The 21,767-nt window shown below is 50.5% G+C and overlaps 1 protein-coding gene across 4 annotated transcripts in view; it reads left to right on the top strand.

The window, feature by feature from the left end:
• Positions 1–21,767, top strand: part of GFRA2 (GDNF family receptor alpha 2) — a 98,350-nt gene that overhangs the window by 29,778 nt on the left and 46,805 nt on the right. For all 4 annotated transcript variants that reach the window (XM_030816888.1, XM_030816891.1, XM_030816890.1 and 1 more), the window contains one exon: positions 10,412–10,766. In XM_030816888.1, the coding sequence (XP_030672748.1) occupies positions 10,412–10,766 (355 nt within the window). The remainder of the gene's footprint in view (positions 1–10,411; positions 10,767–21,767) is intronic.

The following is a 21,767-nucleotide window of genomic DNA, read 5'->3' as shown; positions in this document are numbered from 1 at the left end:
AAGCCACTGCTGGACCAGGGTCTCTGCTTTTTCTGGGACTCCACACCCAAAGGGGAAAGTTTCCATTTGTTTACTTGTGATCTCTCACCTGAGCTAGAATGTGAGCCCCAGGATGGCAGGTGACTTGGTAGTTTTATTTGTCAATCCAGCCTTACTTTACACACAGTGGGTTGTCAGTAAGTGTTTGCTGCAAAAAATAAATTGATCTTGAGGGCGGGCTGGGGGTGGATGCCCCATGAGGAGATCCAACATGAAGTGTGGAAGTGATGCACATCCAGCATGAGGTGTGGAGATGATGGTTGTGGTGGCTTTAACCCTGCAGGGAGGGCTGGGATTAGGGGCAACTCCCTGGAGTCTCTGCTCCTGGACCCTCCCTTTCTCTACCCGCCCTTCCTGTCTTCCTTCCAGCCCTGCTGAGCGTTTATTTATTCTACATCTCATTGTGAGTTGCCCCTCCGCTCACCCTTATGCCCCTAATTATTTGGGGGGTGTCAGTTGACCATCCTCCTTTTTGAAACTCTTGCCTTCCATGAAATCAGCATCTCTTGATTTTTCCAGCAGCTCAAGGTCCTCTCCTTTCTGGCCTCCATTGAACATAAGGCAACCCACAGCTCTGTCCTGACTTATTTCCTCTTCTTTGTTCTCATCCCCAACCTAGGGAGCCTCACTGAGTTGTGTGGCTTTCCACAACCTCCAATGTCAACCATACCAAGTTTTGTGTCTTTAGCCCAGACCTCTTTCTTGAACTCCAGGCTTGTGGACCCTTCTGCCTATTCAACATCCCTGCTTTGACATCTAATAGACATCTCAAACTTAAGTCAAAAACAGAATAGTCCATTTCATTCTGCCTCTCTTCTTTCCTTCCAAGTCTTTCCTTTTTTGTGAAATGATATCTCCATCTACTTGGTGCTCAGGCCAAAAATCCAAGAGGTTTTCTTGATTTCTCTCCTCCTACTCAAAATATAAGCAATCCTTGGCTTTATCTCTAAATTATATGCAGAATGGGTTCACATTTTGCCCTCTCTGCAGTCACCACCCCACCCCAGCCTCCACTAGCTTTCTGCTACTGCAACAGCCTGTGACTGGTCTCCTTTTCTGCTTCCCACTCTCAGATATACCCTCAGTTCCATGTGTCAGTGAATGAGGTCATGTGCCTTCCTCCTTAATGCTCTCCAGCACTTTGCATTTTAGAATAAAATCTGAAGTTCTTACCTGCCCCGCAAGGTCTCCCCTGACTGTCCCTCTGACTTCTACTTCCTCTAACTTCTGCCTCCTCCAGGAAGCTCCGGCAACCTTACCCTTTGTTTTGACTAGGAACGTGCCAAGCTCATAGCTGTCTCAGGACCTTTGTGCTTGCTCCTCCTTTTGCTTGGAATTCTCTTACTTGTTTTTGTTTTTGTGTGTGTGGTCCATTCCTGCCCGCCATTTTAGTCATTCTACCTCAACTCGATGTCACTTCCTCAGAAAGGCCCTCCCTTATTTGCTAGTCATTCTTTTTTTTTTTTTTTTTGAGATGCAGTCTTGCTCTTTTGCCCAGGATGGAGTGCAGTGGTGTGATCTTGACTCACAGCAACCTCCGCCTCCCGGCTTCAAGCGATTCTCCCGCTTCAGCCTCCTGAGTAGCTGGGATTACAGGCACATGCCACCACACTTGGCTAATTTTTGTAATTTTAGTAGAGATGGAGTTTCACTGTGTTGGCCAGGTTGGTCTTGAACTCCTGGCCTCCACTGATCCATCTACCTCAGCCTCCAAAAGTGCTGGGGTTACAGGCATGAACCACTGCACCCAGCTGGTCATTCTCTTTTAAATTCCCTTATTTTCCTTTCTTTAAATTTCCTTCCTTCCTTCCTTCCTTCCTTCCTTCCTTCCTTCCTTCCTTCCTTCCCTTCCCTCCTCCTTCCCTCTCCCTCCCTCCCTCCCTCCTTCCCTCTCTCCCTCCTTCCCTCCTTCCCTCTCTCCCTCCCTCCCTCCCTCCCTCTCCCTCTCTCCTCTCTCTCTCTCTCTCTCTTTCTTTTTTGAGCCAGAGCCTCACTCTGTCACCCAGGTTGGAGTGCAATGGTGCGATCTTGCCTCTCTGCAACCTTTGTCTCCTGGGTTCAAGCCATTCTCCGGCCTCAGCCTCCCGAGTAGCTGGGATTATAGGTGCACGCCACCACTCCCAACTCATATTTGTGTTTTTAGTAGAGATGGGGTTTTGCCATGTTGGCCAGGCTGTAACTCCTGGCCTCCAGTGATCTGCCCGCCTCAGCCTCCCAAAGCGTTGGGGTTACAGGTGTGAGCCACTGCGGCCGACCTTATTTATGTATTTATGTGTTTACTATCAGTCTTTCTCTTACTAGAGTGAAAGCTGCAGGAGAGGGAAGATTCTTTCTTTCCTGCACACAGCTGGATTTTAGGGCCTGGCATATATTTGGTGTATGAAAATATTGTTGACCAGCTACTAATGCAGGGACTCTAGTTCTGCTCCTAGAGAGGTGGGTACGGTTGGGTGTCTGTGTGTGTGTGTGTGTGTGTGTTCACCTTGGTGTGCACACATGCTGTTGAGTTTGCACAGTACCAGAGTGGGCTCCTTTTAGCCTGCCCTGGTGGACCTGTGGCTCTGGCTCAAAGGAACAAGGTGAGACAGCAGGGCTTTCCCTGGCCCTCCATCCCTGAGAGTCTTGCACTGGTGCGTTGGGTGGGTAAGTGGGAGAGGCACAAAATGTAAGGGATTATGCAGTTCAAAACCTGTCATTATTCAGGTAAAGAAATGAGACCGAGAAAGGCACAAAGATTTACCTGGGGTCTTCTTCAGCTTGGAGAAGCAGAGACAGAATTAGGACCCATGTTCTTTAACCCATATTTAAGTAGTAGAGCTCCACATCTTGGTCCAGGGACCCAGGGTGGGCTCAGGGACAGACACTGCAGCTGCAAATGGGATGAGGGGCAGTTTCCTGGGAGGCAGGAAGGGTGGTTAAAACGCCTGGGTCCCCATTGGCTGGGAAGCTTTACAGGATGGGGAGCCTCGCCTTTCTGCCCACAGGCTCATTTGCGATTAGAAAGTCTACCTTAAAGATCTTCTCTGTTGGGAGGTGGCAGAGGGGGATGAAACAGTTGGGGGGCGTGCTTAGGTGACAATAGCTGGCCACAGACCACCATCTGTGAAGGGTGGGCTTGCTAAATTGTGTGCTGGGTGAGGGGTGTGTGTGTGTGTTTGGGGAGTGGGCCAGGGCAGCCCTGCTCCTCCCCTAAGCTTTGGTTCTCAGTCTTTGGAAGGTGGCCTCAGAATCACAGGGAGGTTGTGAAATCCAGCTGCCCTGGTGCCAGCCACAGAGCTCCTGAGTCGGTGGGGCCTGTGAGTCACAAATGCACCACAGGTCAAGCGCCTTTTCCCTAAACCAGTGACTTCCCCCTCTGAGTGCATTGCGCACCACTGCTAGAATGAGAGATGGGGCCGACGAATACGTATTTTTATCTTTATTGCATTTTAATGTGTTAGAAAAATTCAGAACCAATATAGGTGTTCTCATTTAGGATAAATCTAGACAGGTATTGAAAAATGTAAAAGGTGAGTCAATAAGGAGTTAAACAGATTCATTATTTAAGAATTAAGGGATTTAGGTCCAGTGTGGTGGCTCATGCCCGCAATCCCAGCACTTTGGGAGGCCAAAGCAGGCGGATCACCTGAGGCCAGGAGTTCGAGACCATCTGGCCAACATGGCAAAACCCCGTCTCTACTAAAAGAAATACAAAAAATAATTAGCCGGGTGTGGTGGCAGGCGCCTGTAATCCCAGCTACTCTGAGGAGGCTGAGGCAGGAGAATCACCTGAACCTGGGAGGCAGAGGCTGCAGTGAGCCGAGATCACGCCACTGCACTCCAGCAGGCAACAGAGCGAAACTCCATCTAAAAAAAAAAAAAAGGCATTAAGGACTTTACAGAAAAAAATAATTAAATGTTAGTGGAGGTGGTACTGTTAATATGACCAAAACGAGATAGGGAACTGAAATTTGGTAAACCCAGCTCAATATAAAAGTCAAATAAATATTTAAAAAATATGAGTTTTAAGAGCACTCATATGCCTGCCTGCTGGGGTGGGAGCTTCCAGTGTCTGGAACCACAGCCTAGTGGTGCAGATGGGCTCTTGGCTCAGGGCAGCACTCCAGGAATTAACAGGAGAGGCTGGGCTGGGTGTGGCTGGGGCAGGGCAGTTGGGGAGGCTGAGCTGCAGCCTCTGGTTGTGCATCCCCCAGCTGGCCTGCCCCTCTGCTGCTGGCTGCGCTCCCCGGGCCTGGCTGTCACCCAGGGAGGAGGAGGGGAGGAGATGAAGAAGCCAGAGTGTCCCCTAGGGCCAGGAGCCGGGGGGCTGGGAGGATGAGTTAACTGAGGTTTTGGAGAAGGCCAAGTGTTAAATCCCACCTCCCTCTCCCTTGGGCAGCTGTTTACCATTTACTCCTTGGCCATCAAGGCTGCTCTCAGCCGGCCTGGGAGACCCACCTGGGGCTGGCGCTGGAGCACGTGTTGAGTTGAGGCTCTCCAGGGCCAGCCCAGGACTGGGATCAATTTCTAGCTCCCGAATCTCTCTCAGGTCTTGTGTGGTCTCAGCCATCAGTGCAGGGGATCGGGGCAGGGAGACGGAGGGGGCTGGGTTTCCTGAATCTCTGTTTCCTGCCCTTTGTACATTTTAGCTCAGGGGCTGTAGCCCCAGTGCCAGGCAAGGATTGTGAGGGGTCTTGGTAGGTGAGTTTTGTATTTAGAATCCCCCACCTCCTTCTTCCCAATGGGGACTCACCTTCCTGACAGGAGGGACAGGAGCCTTAGGGTAGATGGCAGGGCAGTGACTGTCTCAGAAGGAGTGTGTGTCCAATTTTTCTGCTGCAGATGGCAGTGGCTGGCCCTGTGCCCAGTCCTGACCCCACCATCACCCTCATAATGAAAACGCAGTGCAGGCTGCCTCCTTGGCGAGGTGCTTGGCAGAGCCTCAGAGCCCAGGCCTGCTCCTGGGGTCCTTTCTCCCATCATCCGGCCCACTCGAACCTGGTTCCTGCCGGGCGGATCACGGGGCATCTTCCTGGAAACCAGGTAGGAGCTGCATTTCTTGATTTTTTTTTGTTTCCTAGGAAATTTACCAAGTTTTGGCCCAGGAGTTTACATGTTCTGCTCCCTAGCAAAAGCTTTCACTATTCAAGCTCCAAATGGAAGCCATGAAGGCTATAATTACAGCAGCACTAGCTCAGGAACCTGCTGAGAGGAGTGGGAATGGAGCACCTGGGGAACCTGGGGACAGCCGCAGCCCTAAATTAGCTGCTGTTCCACTTGCAGTTGTTAACCTCCTCTCTGGGGTCCCTCCTGTTGTCTCTCCTCCACCTTGGCCCCTGGCCGCTCAACTCCTCCAGCCAGCAGCCAGCCAGCCTCTGACAGGTGCGTCCTATGGCTGGCCTGGGAGAGAACCTGTCCCTTAGAGGCAGTGTCCCCACAATAGCCCTTGTGTTGACAGGCATCCTGGGGTCCTTCTGTCCTGGGCAGAATGGTTTGGTAGCTGCTCAAGGAATTGCCTGAGAGGCCACATGCCCCATCATGGCTGAAGGCCCTTGTCTTGGTGGTCCTTGCATTGGATTCCATGTTCCGTTGTATTGAATTGCTTGCAGTTCCTCCCAGCGGTTGCCCCTGCTCCCCTCTGTGCCTGGGATCCTTTTTCTGCTGTCTTCACTTCCTCTGAGTTCTCCTGTAGGTTTCAGCAGTGATGTCACTGCTTCCAGGACCTCTCCCCCCGCCCCCGCCATGGTCTGCACAGGATGCTTTTCTCTCCGCACCTGACTTCCCTGACACAGAACTCACATTGGCATGGGCTGCTCCTCCGTCCCTAGCTGTGTCTCTGGCAGGGTTGCAGCTTCAGTGTCTGGGGAAGTGCCTGGCACATAGTAGGTCCTCATTAAAGATATATTAATGGATTGACTGGGAAAACAAACCTTGATTCTCTTTCTGCCTTAATTTCTCCCAGCCTCCATTTTTTTTAGTAAAAGGCTTATTTTTTTAAGAGTGGTTTTAGGGTCATAGCAAAATTGAGAGGAAGGTACAGAGAGTTCCCATCTACCCCCTACTCCTCCCCAGGCACAGCCTCCTCAACTATCAGCATCCCTCTACAGAGGGATGCATTTGTTATAATTCTTGAACCTACATTGACACATCATTATGAGGCAAAGCCTAGAGTTTACATTAGAGTTCACTCTTGGTGTTGTACGTTCTGTGGGCTTAGACAAACGTCTAATGGCATGCATCCTCCATTACAGTATCATACAGAGTGGTTTCATTGCCCTAAAAATGCTCCATGCTCTACCTCTTCCTCCCCCACTCCCCACTGACTCCTGGCAGCCACTGATCTCACTGTCTCTGTTTTCCCTTTTTCAGAGTGTCATACCTTTACAATCATAGGGTGTGATGCATGTCTCCTTTCATGTAGGTTTCCTCTATGTCCTTTTATGATTTGATAGCTCATTTCCTTTTATCACAGAATAAGATTCTTTTGTCTGGATGTGCCCTCCCCTCTTTTATTTTTATAACAAGAAGAGAGGGCACTTTTCTCTTTCTGTCTTTAAAGGGCTATTGTTGGCCAGGCGCAGTGACTTATGCCTGTAATCCCAGCACTTTGGGAGGCTGAGGCGGGTGGATCACCTGAGGTCATGAGTTTGAGACCAGCCTGGCCAACATGGTGAAACTCTGTCTCTTCTAAAAACACAAAAATTAGCCGGGTGTGGTGGCAGGTCCGGTAATCCAAGCTACTCAGGAGGCTTAGGCAGGAGAATCTCTTGAACCCGGGAGGCAGAGGTTGCAGTGAGCCGAGATCGCACCATCGCACTCCAGCCTGGGTGACAAGAGCAAAACTCCGACTCAAAAAAAAAGAAAAGGAAAAAAAAAAAAGACCATTGTTGGCCAGACAAAGTGTTGGGGTGAATGGCTTAGTCTTTGTTGATCATCCCCCACATGGTCCTGTGTTGATCACTGTTGCCTACTCTGTACCATTTTGCTTGCTTAATAATATTAGTCAACATTTTTTGAGCACTTACTGTAAAATAGACACTGGCCTAAGTACATTTATTCCATCACCCCTTAAATATTGCATAGCACCCACGTGTCAAACACTGGGTACTAGGGACACAGCACTGAGCACAGCCCTGACTTCCTGGAGCTTGTATTTGATGCAAACAAACAAATGAGTAAGTAAGTACATACCATGGCAGATAGTGATGAGTGCTGTGGGAAAAATAGGTCGGAGTAGGGGGTACATGGAATGTGCATGGGGTGTTATTGCTATGTGTGGAGTGGTCAGGAAGGACTCCCATATTAGGTAACATTTGAACAGAGTCTTGAAGTAGATGAGGAGAGTGGTTGTATGGCTGTGGTGGGGAGGGAGAGACTTCCAGGCCAAGGGGACAGTAAGTGGAAAGGCCCTGTGGCCAGGCCATGATGGGCATGTTCCAGGAAGATCCAGGAGGCTGGGGTGGCTGGAATGGAGTGAAATGAGCCGGGAGAAAGGAATAGGAGGTGAGGCCATATACAGCCTTGTTGGCTGATGGAAATATAATATGCATCACATATATAATTCTACATTTGCTTGTAATCACAAAAAAGAAACAGGTGAAGTTATGTTTATTACTACATTTGTTTAACATCATAGATCAAAAATACCCCTTCAATGTGTAATCAAAGTAAAAATTTATGAGATACTTTACATTATTTTTTTCTTTTCTTTCTTTTTGTCTGTTTTTTTGAGACGGAGTCTCCCTTTGTTGCCCACTCTGGAGTGCAATGGTGTGATCTTGGCTCACTGCAACCTCTGCCTCCTGGGTTCAAGCGAATCAAGTGATTCTCCTGCCTCAGTCTCCTGTGTAGCTGGGTGTAGTCCACCACGTGTCACCAGCCCAGCTAATTTTTGTATTTTTAGGAGAGACGGGGTTTTGCCATGTTGGCCAGGCTGGCCTCAAACTCCTGACGTCAGATGATCTGCCTGCCTCGGCCTTCCAAAGTGCTCGGATTATAGGCGTGAGCCACCATGCCCAGCCTACATTATTTTTTTCTTATTACATTTTCAAAATCTAGTGTGTGTTTCAAGGCCTTGTGTGAACATGTGAAATGCCCTAGCCACATTTCAGGTTCAGCAGCCGTGTGGTGAGTGGACAGCATTTCAGAAAGCACAAATTGTTCTGTCACAGCAAATCGGACAGCACACATATAGAGGTGTGTAGGCCATGCTGAAGCCCCCGAATGAGCTGGGGAATCCAAGGGGGGCTTTGGAGCCTAGGAGCGATGGCTCTCTGCTGTAGGTTCTAGAAGGTTCTCTCCAGCTGCTGTGATGAGAGAAGATTGTCATGGGGTGGGGTATGGGGGCACAGGGCAAAGCAGGAGGCTGGGAGAAGGAGGCTCTTAACAGGCACAGTGTTGGTGGCTCGGATCCAGGTGGCAGCAGTGGCGGTGGTGAGAAGTGTCTGGATTCTGGCTGTATTTTGAAGGTGGAGCTGCCAGGGTTTGGTGGTGTGTGAATGAGAGTCGAAGAAGCGCCGGGAGTTTTGGCATGGGCTACGGGAAGGATGCAGTTGTTTCCAACAGGATGAGGAAGACTGTCAGAGGTGGAGGGAAGCCCCAGGTTTTGGGGAGAAATACGGGGTTGGGTTTGGATGTGTTAAGTGTGAGATTTGGATATTAGGCTTGCAGCTAGAGGTGTTGAGTTGGCAGGTAGACAGATGAGTCTGGGGCTCAGGGCAGAGGTCTCATCCGGGGGTATAAATCTGGGGGTTGGAAGCACAGTGATGGTGTTTCAGGCCATGAGCTGAGTCCCAGGGAGCAGGTGCATGTAGAGAAAAGGAGGCTGAGCCTTGGGTGTGGAAGACGGGACCAGCAAAGCAGGCTGAGCAGGAGACTGTGGGGAGGTGGCAGGGAGCCCGGCAGAGAGTGGAAGGAGGCAGGAAGGAGGAATTGGCTGTGTCCAGTGCTGCTGGTGGGCTGAGGGAGATGAGGCCCATGGATTCCTGAGCATCCATCAGACAGTTGGGGCCAAACGCCAGGCTGAAGCGGGTCCAAGAGAGAATGGGAGGAGAGCAAGGGACAGCTGGTGTAGACAACTCGATTAAGGGGTTTTGCTTTCAAGGGGAGCAGAAAAATGGAGTGGTAGCTTAAGAGGGGTGTGTGGTCACGAGGAGGTCTTTTTTTAATTGAAGATGGGTGATGTAATAGCTGATGAGAATGGTCTAGAAGACAGCAAAATCATGATGTAGGGGAGAGAGAAAAAAAATGAGCTGTCTCATTCATGCTCAAAAAGGCCCTATGTGGTAGATACCAATTTGCAGACAAGGAAACTGAGGCAAAGGTTCAGCCATTTGTCCCAGGCCACAGAGCCAATAAGTATCAGGGCCAGGAGTGGAGCGCTGATGGCTGAGCTCTAGAACACCCAGCCTTGGCCATTGTGCTGTTCTGCCTCTTGGTTTTCTGGCTGGAGTTGTGAGCTCTTTCAGAGTGGGCCCTCCTCTTGCACTTTTATATCTAACACGGCACCCTGCAGAGGGCTGTGCAGAGATAGGACCTGATCTTTAATGGGCAAGTGATTAGAACACCAGGAACTGTGTGCTGGAAGTGCTCAGTCACCTGGCCTACGTGAGAGGGACGTGTGGCCTCAGCCTACCTCACCCCGAGTCCTTCCCAGCACCTTGTGGGGCCTTGTGTGGAGAGAGTGGTGCTCAGGAAATACTGGAAAGCACTTGTAGGGTGGATGAAGAATGGATGAGGAGCTTACACCGGCGGTTCTCACTGGCATAACTGCACTACTAGGTGTGACTTGGGTTCCTGTGCTGGGCAACCTTGGGCAGGCCCCTTGCCCACACAGTGCTTCAGTTTCCTTATCTGTAAAATAACAAGGTTGGGTGAGGTGATCTCCCATCTGGCTGTCACCGGAATTCCTCAGGAGGGCATGTGTGTGCTGTCTGCACCCAGGCTGCTGACGATCCCATCATGAGCATTGTCTGACCCCAAATGCCAGTGTCCTGCTGGTGAGTGCCCAGGGGCCCCCTCGTTGTATGACGCTGAGCCAGCCACTTTATTTCCCATATTTGTAAACAGGGCCATACACACCTAGTTGCTTGCCTTTTAGGCTTGTGATGAGTTTTAAGTCCACTATTGTCCTAGATTGCCATGGTACAGCTCACCCTGCACCAGGCGCTTCCTAAGCACTCCCTCAGCCTGTATATTAACTCCTTTACTCCTCACCACAGCTTTAGGAGGTAGGTCCTGTGAAGTGATCCCCATTTCACAAAGGGGGAAACTGAGGCACAGAGCGGGCGCATGGAAGCATATCGAGTACTGAGAGACATCTCCCAGCGAGGGGGCAGCTGCGTCCTCCTCATGCTTGTGCGGCCTCTGACCTGCTCTCTTGTTCCTCCTCCAGGGACAGGGGCAGACCCGGTGGTCAGCGCCAAGAGCAACCATTGCCTGGATGCTGCCAAGGCCTGCAACCTGAACGACAACTGCAAGAAGCTGCGCTCCTCCTACATCTCCATCTGCAACCGTGAGATCTCGCCCACTGAGCGCTGCAACCGCCGCAAGTGCCACAAGGCCCTGCGCCAGTTCTTCGACCGGGTGCCCAGCGAGTACACCTACCGCATGCTCTTCTGCTCCTGCCAAGACCAGGCATGCGCCGAGCGCCGCCGGCAAACCATCCTGCCCAGCTGCTCCTATGAGGACAAAGAGAAGCCCAACTGCCTGGACCTGCGCGGCGTGTGCCGGACTGACCACCTGTGCCGGTGAGTGCCGCGGCAGCCCCGGGGGTGCTGGCAGGAGGGGGCTCGTGTTGCCAGGCTGTGTTTTCCTTTCTCTGCATTCCTTGGGGTGCATCGAATTACGACCCTGAGTCCAGCAGAAAGGGTGTCAAAAAGGGTAAAACTGACTTGGACACGTGCAAAATGAATTTTCCATTTCATTCATCCATTCATCCATCCATCTACTTCTTTATTCATTCATTTGTTCATTCATTCACTCAGAACAGGTTTATCTTTTGCTTTCTCTGTGCTCAGCTGGGGAAACCAAAATGAACAACCCAAGGAGCTTATAATTTAAAACCATAGACTCCTTGAGCCTTGGAATAAGAGACCTTTGGGTGCAGTGGCTCATGCCTGTAATCCCAGTGACTCAGGAGGCTGAGGCAGGAGGATCACTTGAGGCCAGGAGTTTGAGACCATCCTGGGAAACACAGCAAAACTCAGTCTCTACCTACATATGTGTGTGTGTGTGTGTGTGGGTGTGTGTGTGTATAGACACACACATATATACACACATATATATACTTACATATATTATATAGAGCTAAATTTCAGCTTAGTATAACCATGCATCCCCCCAAAAACTACCTTCCTAATAATGAGGCTACACTTGTTAAGCACTTACTATGTTCCAGGCTCTGTGCTAAGCTTTGGACATACGTTATGTCATCTAACGTTCACAATAACCCTGTGACATGGGTATTTTTACTCCTGTTTTATAGGTGAAGGGACAGAAGGTCAGGAAAATTTTGTAAACTTGCTCAAGGTTACACAGCTAATGAGTGGTAAAGTCAGGATTCAAAGTTAGGACTGTCTGACTCCAGGACCCATTCCTCACCCTGACACTAGACTGGATCAGACCTGAATACAGAGTGAGCTGGCTTTATATATATATGTATAAAAGGGACTTTAGCCAATTTAGTCCCACTTCTAAAGAAAGTTTCTGCCTAATAGCCCAACAGATGTCACGTGGCTATCAGGAAAGGTGCTCTCATAAAACAAAGAGCCAGCTCACTCTGTATTGAGATATGATCCAGTCTCAGTGATAATATGAGTGAGGAATGGGTCCTGGAGTCAGACAGTCCTAGCTTTGAACCCTATTTTTACCACTCATTAGCTGTGTAACCTTGAGCAAGTTTACAAAATTTTCCTGACCTCTCTCCCTTCACCTATAAAATAGGAGTAAAAATACCCACGTCACAGGGTTATTGTGAGCATTAGATGACATAACGTATGTCCAAAGCTTAGCACAGAGCCTGGAACATAGTAAGTGCTTAACAAGCGTAGCCTCATTATTAGGAAGGTACTTTTTTTGCGGGGGGGGCTTGGTGGTGGTGCATTTATACTAAGTTGAAATTTGGCTCTATATCATTCTCATGTTTGTCCTTTTTGTTTGCTAAGTATTTATTGAGACTCTGTTGTGTGCAGTTCTTGGTCTTAAGGCCTGAGGATACAGGGGAAACAGACAAAGGGAGTGGTGATCCCAATTCAGTGGGATGAGGCTGTGGGCTCCCAGAGGAGAGAGCACTGGAGAGAGGGGCATCTGCCACATCCTACGTGTCCAGGGAAGGAGGGGGCCTTGAGCTGAGCCTTGGGAAACCAGGAGGAGAAAGCCAGGGAAAGAAGCCTGTTGGAAAAGCATGGCACAGGCTGGAAGTGGGAGAGGGCCTGGGCTCTGGGGAGCTGCAGGTGTTGGGCACATGTAGAGTGGGCCATAATGGGAGGCAGGTTGGGGGAGGCTGCTGGAGAAATGGGGATTGTAGTGGGTGCAGGTGTTTATAGATAGCATGTTGTGTTCTGGACACTGTTCTAGAGGCTTTCTGTCTCATTTAATCCTTGCAACAAAACTGAGGTAGGTGCTATTATCTTTATCTGTCAATGAGGAAACATCTGGCAAGTTACAGAGAAAGTAACTTGCTGAAGGTCACACAACCATACATTTCAGAGTCGGATTCCAGCTAAACTGCTTCTTTCCAGTATTATTGAGTGCTCCAGACTAAGATAGTGAGTGTGGGTATAGAGAAAACTGGATTATTTCAGAGGAGATTGGGAAGTGGCCTTGATGGGGCTAGGTGACTGGCTGAAAGTCACCTGGGGATAGAACCCTGGTGGCAAGAACTATTTCTGTTTTGTTTACTCCGCACTCTGTCCTGCATGTAGAGCCTGGAACATGGTGAGCATTCCATAAGGTTACTTGAATGGATAAATGAATCATGTCTGCCATGTTTCCTAGTTGAGTAATTCTGGGGAGATGGAGCCATTCAGTGGGGGTGGTATTGGACATGCAGCATTTGAGGGGCCTGGGGGACTATTGCCACCTTCATGGCAACACCTAGGGGGCACTTGGACTTGTGAGTCTCGACCTCAGTAATGAGGCTGGAAAGAAGAGATGGGTTTGGGAGTTATTGAGTACTTTGCTGGTGATTAAAGCCACAGCAGTAAATGAGATGGCCTAGGAGGGGTTGCTAGACCTCAGGAGGGAGTCTGGGCTGGAGATGCCTGAAGATTTGGGCATCCTCAGTGTTTAAGTGATAAGGCTTGGAGTGAACGGTGGAGGCAGAAATCTACTGGAAACACCGGTGCTTAAGGGAGGGGCAAAGGAAGTAGGATGTGAGACTGGAAGGGAAGGGGGTTTCAGAGGGAGGAGATGACTGAGCTGTGGTGTCTCACAGAGTGTGTATACGTGTGTGTGCATGTATGCATGCATATGTGTATGCCTGTGTGCATGTGCATGTTTATGTATGTGCATGTGTGTGTGTGTGCATGTGTGTGTGTGTGTGTGTGTGTGTGTGTGTGGTGGAAGATGGACTGCAGTGGGCCCAGGCCTGGCAGGGAGGCAGAAGTAGAGGCACTGGGCACAAACCACCTTCTTCAGAAGGAACCAGGGCCAGGGCCAGGGGCTGCAGAGAGATGGGAGATAGGGAGGGAGAGCTGGAGCCCTGTGCACACTGAATGGGAAGCGCTACTTTATTTGGTTTGCAGAACAAGCTCTCCTGGAGTTCGGAGAGTGGCCTGTTCCCAGAGCTAGCTGCAGGGCTCAGGGAAAGCTCTGTGAAGAAGGTGGGTTTTTCTCCTTTGCTTACTTAAGAAAATATTATCTTATTGCCTACACAAACCGATTGAGGTGATTGAAGATGAAACTATGCATACCACAATGAGGAGGGCCAGCCTTAGAGAGGAGGAGGGAGCAGATGTGGCCACACTGCCATTTGCCATAGTGACTGAACTTGAGCTCTGAGATTCTTGGTTGCTGGGATAAAGGGGAGGCTTGATGGGCCACATAGCCCCCCGAAACAGGATAGATGGGAGCAAGATTTGAGACACATTCGCTTCTTCTTCTGAATGCTAAAATGACCTTGGGGGCTGCATCCTACACAGCTGTGTGGAATGATGGAGCAGACGGGAACTGGGCCTTGAAGGAACTGGAAAAGACCAGCATGAATCCAAGCCCAGGACCCAAGCATAGGAGTGGGCCGGGTGCACTCAAAAGCTGGAGGACTGCAGGGGCCCTGGCGATGGGGCCTGGAATCAAGCTGCTCAGGTGTCTGAACTAGGCATCTCGGGCAGAGGAGTGGCTGGGACACTGCACCCATTTTATTAGTATTGCTTTAAGGAAGGATGGATAATGCGACAATGGAGTGGACAGCTCCTACCAGGTCTGCAGCCCTGAGATGGGGGAATTTGGAGCAGGGTAACTTGTGACTTGGAGAATGTCTGTGTCAGTTTAAAGAACTAGAAGCATTTTTTCTTTTCTTTTTTTTGCTTTTCTGGAGGTGGGGGAAGCTAGGAAACAGGAGAATCAAGTGATACACTTCGCACAGTGGAACCAGAAAGGGCATTTAAACAGGGCTAAGTGTTGAGAGGGTCAGGACTGAGGAATCCCGGGAGCTGAGGGCTGACAGTTTCTGAGGTGTGCTGAGCTAAGCAGATGAGCTTCTTGCACTGGGAAATAAATTTAAACAATGGCGACTCCAGGGCCCACAGACAGTGCTATGTCTGGATTATTGAATTAGGTACACGATTCACTTTAGGAGGCCTGGGATCCTGAGTAGGAAATTCTGATTGCTCCAGGATGTGGCTGGGTGAGCTCCTGATCTTGAAGCAGGGCGTTCTTCCAATCCATCTTTCCCTATCTCCCACCAACACACCCATCTGCATGCAAATTTCAGTGTGGTCCTGAAGAGGCAGGGAAGGAATGAGGGCGGAACCTGCATTAGGAAGAGTCTGGCAGGAGCATGGAGAAGTGTCCCTTAGGGAACCTTGCGCATGATGGAGAGTTGAGGTTTGGGGCGGGGTGCATTGACAGATGCATCTGGAGCAACAGAACCTGAGAGACAGGCACTGCAGGTGGTGGATGGAGGTTGCTGTGGTGGTGCCTCAGAGTCAGGGGACCTACCTTTACTCTTCACCTGCCTGGGGCCTCCTGCGTTGTCCTCAGTGGGCTGTTTAACTCCTCATGCCCTGGGGAATCTTCATCTATCAAATGAGGATGCTGAACCAAGTCATCTGTAGGGACCCTGAGGTCTTACAAGTCTATGGTTCCGATTCTGTTGAAGCAGTTTTCCTGTCTGCTTTCTCCCTCTGCTCCTGCCCTCTCCACTGGAGGTTATTTTACTGGAGAGATGAGCTCTTGGTATAAGAGATGAGCCTCTTCAGGGTGGATGGTGTGGGAGCAGGTATTTGCAGGGCCTTCTCACCAGGCTCTTCCCTGGGCTGGGCCTGGAAGGAGAGGAGTGGCTTCTTTCTACACTCTTGCAGGCCTGACTTGCCGACCCAAGTGTCGCTGTCCCCAGAATCCACAAAAGTGCTCAGTTGTCCTATGGATGCCCATTGTTAGCATCAGAGGTGACAGGTGGCTCAAGAGGGGCACCTGGAGAGCAGGAAGCCGGGTCATGGCTCTTGACTGTGCCTGGGAAGGGGTGCACTTCTTCCTTTCCCTGGTTTGACTTCCTCCAGGTTTCTGACCACAGGTGGAAATCTTCATTCTGAAAATGGGAGAGCCCAATGCCAGGGTGTTTGCAGCAGGAATTGCAGAACCCCCAACCTGCCTTTGCTGGTACTTTAATGAATGAAGCCGGCCTTGATGGGTGTCCTGGGAAAGCGTCTCTGGGCTTGCAACTCTGGAAGTAAGGCCCCAGCCCTCGGCATCTCCTAGGAACATGCCCATGCTGCAGTGCTATGGCACCCAGCCCTGATGCAGCCAGGCCTGCTTGGCCCCTGTGGTCCCTCCTCCTGCTGAGGGAGTTGGCCTAGAGATGCCCAGGCTTCCTGTGGGGGGAATCTTGGTGGAGGATTCTTGAGGGAAGCTCTTCCAGAGCTGACCTCACCTGGCACTACATGAAAGCAAGTGCATCAATTCGCCGTGTGGCACACTGCGTGGCAGGCGTCATCCATCACCCGTGTGAGATTTAGCAGGTTCCGCATGCTGTCTTATTAAATGTCACCAACAGTAAAGTGTTAGGGGTTTCCTTTGATCTAGGGTTTAAAGATGCCTTGGTTAAACAAGGATATCTGCTTGCTGGGCCTCAGGGTTTGGGGAAGCACTTCTGAATCCTCTCGTCATCCTTTGAACTCAGAGCAGTTTGGGGTCAGTGGCTGAGGATGGAGCCTCTGGGAGTGGAAGCTTTGGGCTCTACTCACAGTTCCACCTGGCTTTGAAGTTGCATCTCAGGAACCTTGGCTCATGTCTTTGGCCTTTGTCTGGTTCATATGCCACGAGCCTTAGGGCTGTGGACTTAAGCTAAGTGAGCATCTAGGGATAGACCAGGAGAGACTTCCTTTAAAAGCCTTCTGATAAGGAGCCTGGAAAGCCTGGAGAACTTCTTGGAATGCATCCATGGCATTTGGCTGGATTCACTCCAACCCCCACAGTGGGCCAAGATCTACATTTTAAAAACACAGTCTTTCAGTTTTTACCCTCTCAGCTTACAGCCATTGCAAAGATGGTCTCAGATTGTGTGTGTGTGTGTGTGTGTGTGTGTGTGTGTGTGTGTGTTGGTGATGGTTGGGGGGTCGTGGGAGGATGATTCTCTTGTTCTCTAAACTGTGTCCTACCAGGCCTCATTTGGAAGCAGTCCTCTGAAATGCCCTGTTCCTCTTAGTCTGCCAGCAGAACATAAATAACTCCTTGCTGGCTCCGTGCCATCTCCTGGGCTGTAATTTAACCTCTGGGTGCTGAGGATGTGTATAAATAGATTCCAGCCTGGAGCTACCCTGGCAACCTGGGCCCTTTCCTGCAGTGGACACTGCCCTTGTCAGAGAGGCTTGTTGGGAAGCAGAGGAAGTTGGGCTCACCTCCCTCAAGGCAGTCCTCAGGGGGTGGGAAGGAGTCCCTTCCACACACTCTCCTTCTTGCCCAGCATGGGGGGTATTCAGTATCTTCAGGCAGTGTGGATGGACAGGTCTGGGTTTGATTCTTGGCTCCTTGGGACTGTCCCTCAGCTTAATGGCTTTCCCTAGGATCTGTTGGCTGATGTTTTCAGCAGACCATCTCTAAACGGCAGCAAATGATTACTTGCATGGGGTAGGTGGGCTGTGGTGCTTCCAAGCCTTCACTCCCTTCAAAGTAGAGGTCCTTGAATATCTTGAAATTATACAGAAAGTTTTGTGTATATTTTCTAGAAAGAAATTTGTTGCATTCATTAGATTCTCTAAGGGTTCCTTGATCTTCCAAAGCATAGGAACCTCTTCCTTCTGTAGATGACCAACTTGGATTGGCTCCCTAGAGAAGGATTTTGAGTCTGGCTCCTGGCTCAGTAGCAAAGAGGACTGTGATTGATTAGTGATGCCTGCCACAGGCATAGGAGGGGCAGCATGGATGCTCCACGGAACCCAGCCAGTCCTCCCTGGGGCCAGCAGATTACCTATAGCAGGAGGAGTGGGGGTCCTGTGACCATTTCTTTATTAATTTCACTACTCTTTATTGGTCATCCACTTTCGGCCAGGCATTGTGTTTGATTGGGAAAGTTAATGAAGTAGGTAGAGCTCCTTGTCCTTGTGGCACTTAGAGCCTAAGGAGGGGACTCTGTGTCAATCGTGTCTGTGGTGGGGGAGGAGCCCCACTACCATTGTAGCTACAATTGTGTAGATGATAACTTTTCACTCAGGTTCTCTTGAAATCCCAATTTTACTAGGTCTTCCCTGGGTCACCCTGCTGGCATTGCAGAGCAGCTCTTTCTTAGGGGAGATGAGTTACAGAAAAGTAAAATCTCGCCCAGGGGCCCACCTGGCCTTGAGCAGTGCCCAGAGTCCAACAGCCACATCCAGCCCCAGAGCAAAGCAGAGGAGTGTGGGGGGAAAAGGGCACCCCCTTCCTGAAGAACCTAATTGCAAAGAGCCGAGACCCTGAGATCCACCTTCCCCTTGGGGATCCCAGGTGGCTGCTGTTGCTGGTCTCAGTACGGGCTCTGCTTACTCTTTAACTCTGGGCCAAGGGTCCCCGAGTGACCCTTCCTGGAATTTCCTGCGATATGTTGAGACAAGGCTGGAATGCTGGATATTACTTTACTAAGGGCTCTGGGGAAATAAACACAGAGAGAAGCTCCAAACCAGAGCTCTAATTTACAAGACAGGATTCATGCTTCACCCTGCTATGGCTGCTACCACTTGGCAGGGCTGCACAGAGCCTTGACCTCAACTTTACAGCCTTCTCTCAAGGCATCTGGGCTCCAGAGGCTCACACCCCAGGTGGATGAGATGTGGATCCTGTTTGGCTAAGGCTCCCACTTGTGGAGTTGTGCTTGAGGACCCAGGCATCTCTGAGTGGTTGGGGAGGAGTGACACATTCGTGACATGTCACTTACGCAGGGAGAATCCGAATGCAAGCCAGCAGAGTTTGTTCATACCAGTGGCCTCACCTACAACTGGGTGTGTGTTTGTTCACACAGGGGCAGACACACTTTCAGCCACCCTGGTCTTGCATTATTCACACTGGCTCCCTGAGTGTTTCTGCTTTCACTCACTGGCATGGACTGTCTCCTTGCCTGGTATCTTAGTCAGTACGGGCTGCTGTAACGGAATATCATAGACTGGGTTGCTTCAACAGCAAACATTTACTTCTCATAGTTCCAGAGGCTGGAGATCTGAGATCCTGGCTGAGTTCTTGATGGCACCTTGATCTATAAAGGCCCTGTGGTGAGGGCCTTTTTCCTGGTTATGTCCTCATATGGTCTTTGTTGATGTGTGCACGCAGAGGCAGAGGAGAGAAAGAGAGAGATCAATCTATTGTCTGTTCCTCTTCTTATAAGGCCACTAATCCTATCATGAGGGCCCCACCCCCATGACCTCATCTAACCCTAATCACCTCCCAAAGGCCCCATCTCCAAATACCATCACGCTGGAGATTAGGGGTTTAACATACGAATTTTGGGGAAACACAAACACTACATTCATAACATCTAGACTTCCCCTCCATCAAGCCTGTTTGGCTCCCATCCTGTATCTTCCTCTGGCCCCTACTTTTCCACACACTCTCTAGAACTTGTCTGTATCCTTCCTGTGACATCACGTGGCTTTCCTTTAATATTTTTCTTCCCAATCAGGCCTTTGTTTTTTAATATTCTCATTTTATATTACTCCCTCATCAGCGGCTTTCTTTTTTTTTTTGTTTTTTTTTTTCTTTGAGATGGAGTCTTGCTCTGTCGCCCAGGCTGGAGTGCAGTGGCATGATCTTGGCTCACTGTAACTTCCACCTCCCGGGTTCAAGCGATTCTCCTGCCTTAGCCGCCTGAGTAGCTGGGACTTACAGGTATGCACAACCACACCTGGCTAATTTTTGTATTTTTAGTAGAGACGGGCTTTCACCATGTTGGCCAGGCTGGTCTCGAACTCCTGACTTCGTGATCTGCCCGCCTCAGCCTCCCAAAGTGCTGGGATTACAGGTGTGAGCCATTGGGCTTGGCCAGCTTATTTCTTTAACAGCTATTTGTCGGGTGCCCACTCTGTGCCAGGCACCATACTAGACACTGGCTACCCCCTGGAGAACACAGTGTCAGTGGTCTCTGCCCCCTTGGAGCTCACAGTCTGATGGAGGAGGCAGATGGTGAGCAAGCACACAGACAAGCCTCTAGATAATGCTGCTGAAATGAGCAGGATGTGGAAATAGAGAATAACAGGGGCAAAGAGGGGGAATCTGCTTGGCCAGGAAAAGTTTATCTGCAAGATGACATTTAAACTGAGACCTGAGGAATGGGGAGCCTGGTGTCAGACCAAGGGAGAAAGAGCATCACATGCAGAGGCCATAGCATGTGCAGAAGTTTGCAGTAGGGAAAGGGGGGAAAGGTGTGGCTGGTGCAGCGGGGCTCGGAGAGAGAGGCACAGGTTGAGGTTGGGAGGCAGGCAGGGGCCAGATCACTCGGGGCCTAACAGGCCACAGCAAGGAGTTTGGACTTCTGAGTACAGTCGGAAAAGAACTTCTGAAGCCAAGCAGTGCATTGTGAAAAATTGTGATAAGAAAGATTACTGTGGCTGCTGTGTGGAGAATTAAGGGAGGAGGCGAGAACGACTGCAGAGAGGCCACTGAGGAGGTTATTTTAGAATCACTGGATCAGAGATGATGGCCACTCAGCCCAGGGTGGTGGCCAGGTGGAGAGAGATAAGTGGATAAATTGGAGATATTTCGGAGGTAGAAGTGATATACCTGGTCTGTGGCCTGAGGGTGACGGAGGAGCTTGAGGATGACTCACGGGCTTCTGGCTTGAGCAGCTTGGTGGTGATGGTGCCACTTTCTGAGATGGCGAAGGCCTGGGGGGAGATAAATCAGGAGTTCCATTTTGAGCATGTTAATTTCGAGATGCCTTTGAGACATTCATATCTGGCGCTTGACTGGGGTTGTAAATTCTGGGGTCATTAGCATATTTATGGCATTTAAAGCTAGAGGAATTGGTAGGATTCTCCTAAGGAGAGTCCGGCTGGAGAGGAGGCACTGGGAACCTGCCTGGCACCCTGTCAGTGCCCAGTAGTGCTGGATGCTGTTATTACGGTGTTCTAGGAGTCAAAAGAACATGTTCTGAAAAAGAGGGAATGGATAGCTGTGCCGTGTGCTGTAGAGAGGTCTGGAAGGATGAGGACACCTGGGTCACCATTGGATTTGGGGACATGGAGGGCCTTGGTGACTCTTACACAGAAGTTTTGATGGATTGGTGATTACAGAAACCTGATTGGGGCTAGAGAAATGTTGGCCAGTTGGTTGGTTAGAGCTTCCTGGGAAAGACGCCAGTGGAAAGGGAAGATGTCTGCCCCTTGGGTGGAGACATGGCTGAGGAGAGCTCAACAGCGGTTTGGCTTTGGGAAGTGTGGGGTGAGGTCAAGGAAGGCAGGAGAGTGAGGGTGACCCTGCCATTGCAGAGGAGCCAATCCCAGCTGCTCCGCCATCGCACTGGGACAGCCTCTAGTGTGGGGAGCACACCGCTGTTGGTCTTTGATGCTGACTCTGTCCACTGCACTGTGCTTAGGACCCTAGAATGTCCCACCCGCCATGTCCTCCCTGGGCTCGGAGGGGCCGTGGTATGGCTGCCACCAACTCAGCTTCTCCTGCTGTGGCTAAAAGAGTCCTTCAGGTGTGGGAAGAGACTCTTCCCCACACCACTGTGCTCTTGTGAGAAACCTGGATGGCCCAGCCCCTTAGAGAAGCCAACTCTCGGGCTGCCCAGAGGAGCTTTCAGTCTTCCTCCTTGAGGAGGCGTTGGAACAGCGCAGGGGCTGTTTGAGAGATGCCACTGGCTCCTGCAGTGGAAGTCCTGCCCAGGGTGTTTTGAGGATATGGCCTTTCCCGTGGCAGCCTTGGGATGTGCTCTGCCTTCCATGTGGGCATCCCCAGGGGGTGGCAGCCCTGCTCTCCTTCTTGTGAAGTGGCTTGTGGTGCCTGGGTGTCCTGCATCCAGCTCTCAGCTTCAGGGCCCTTTTGGGGTCTGTCATGGAAGACTCAGAGGCCTCATGCAGGTAGCCCTGTTATCTCAGGGTTCTCTAAATGTGTTACTTAATAAGAGG

The sequence above is a fragment of the Nomascus leucogenys genome, chromosome 8, assembly GCF_006542625.1.
Source record: "Nomascus leucogenys isolate Asia chromosome 8, Asia_NLE_v1, whole genome shotgun sequence".
Classification (NCBI taxonomy): Eukaryota; Metazoa; Chordata; class Mammalia; order Primates; family Hylobatidae; genus Nomascus; species Nomascus leucogenys.
Note: the sequence above shows the minus strand (reverse complement) of the source record. Positions and strands in the feature narration are given on the sequence as shown.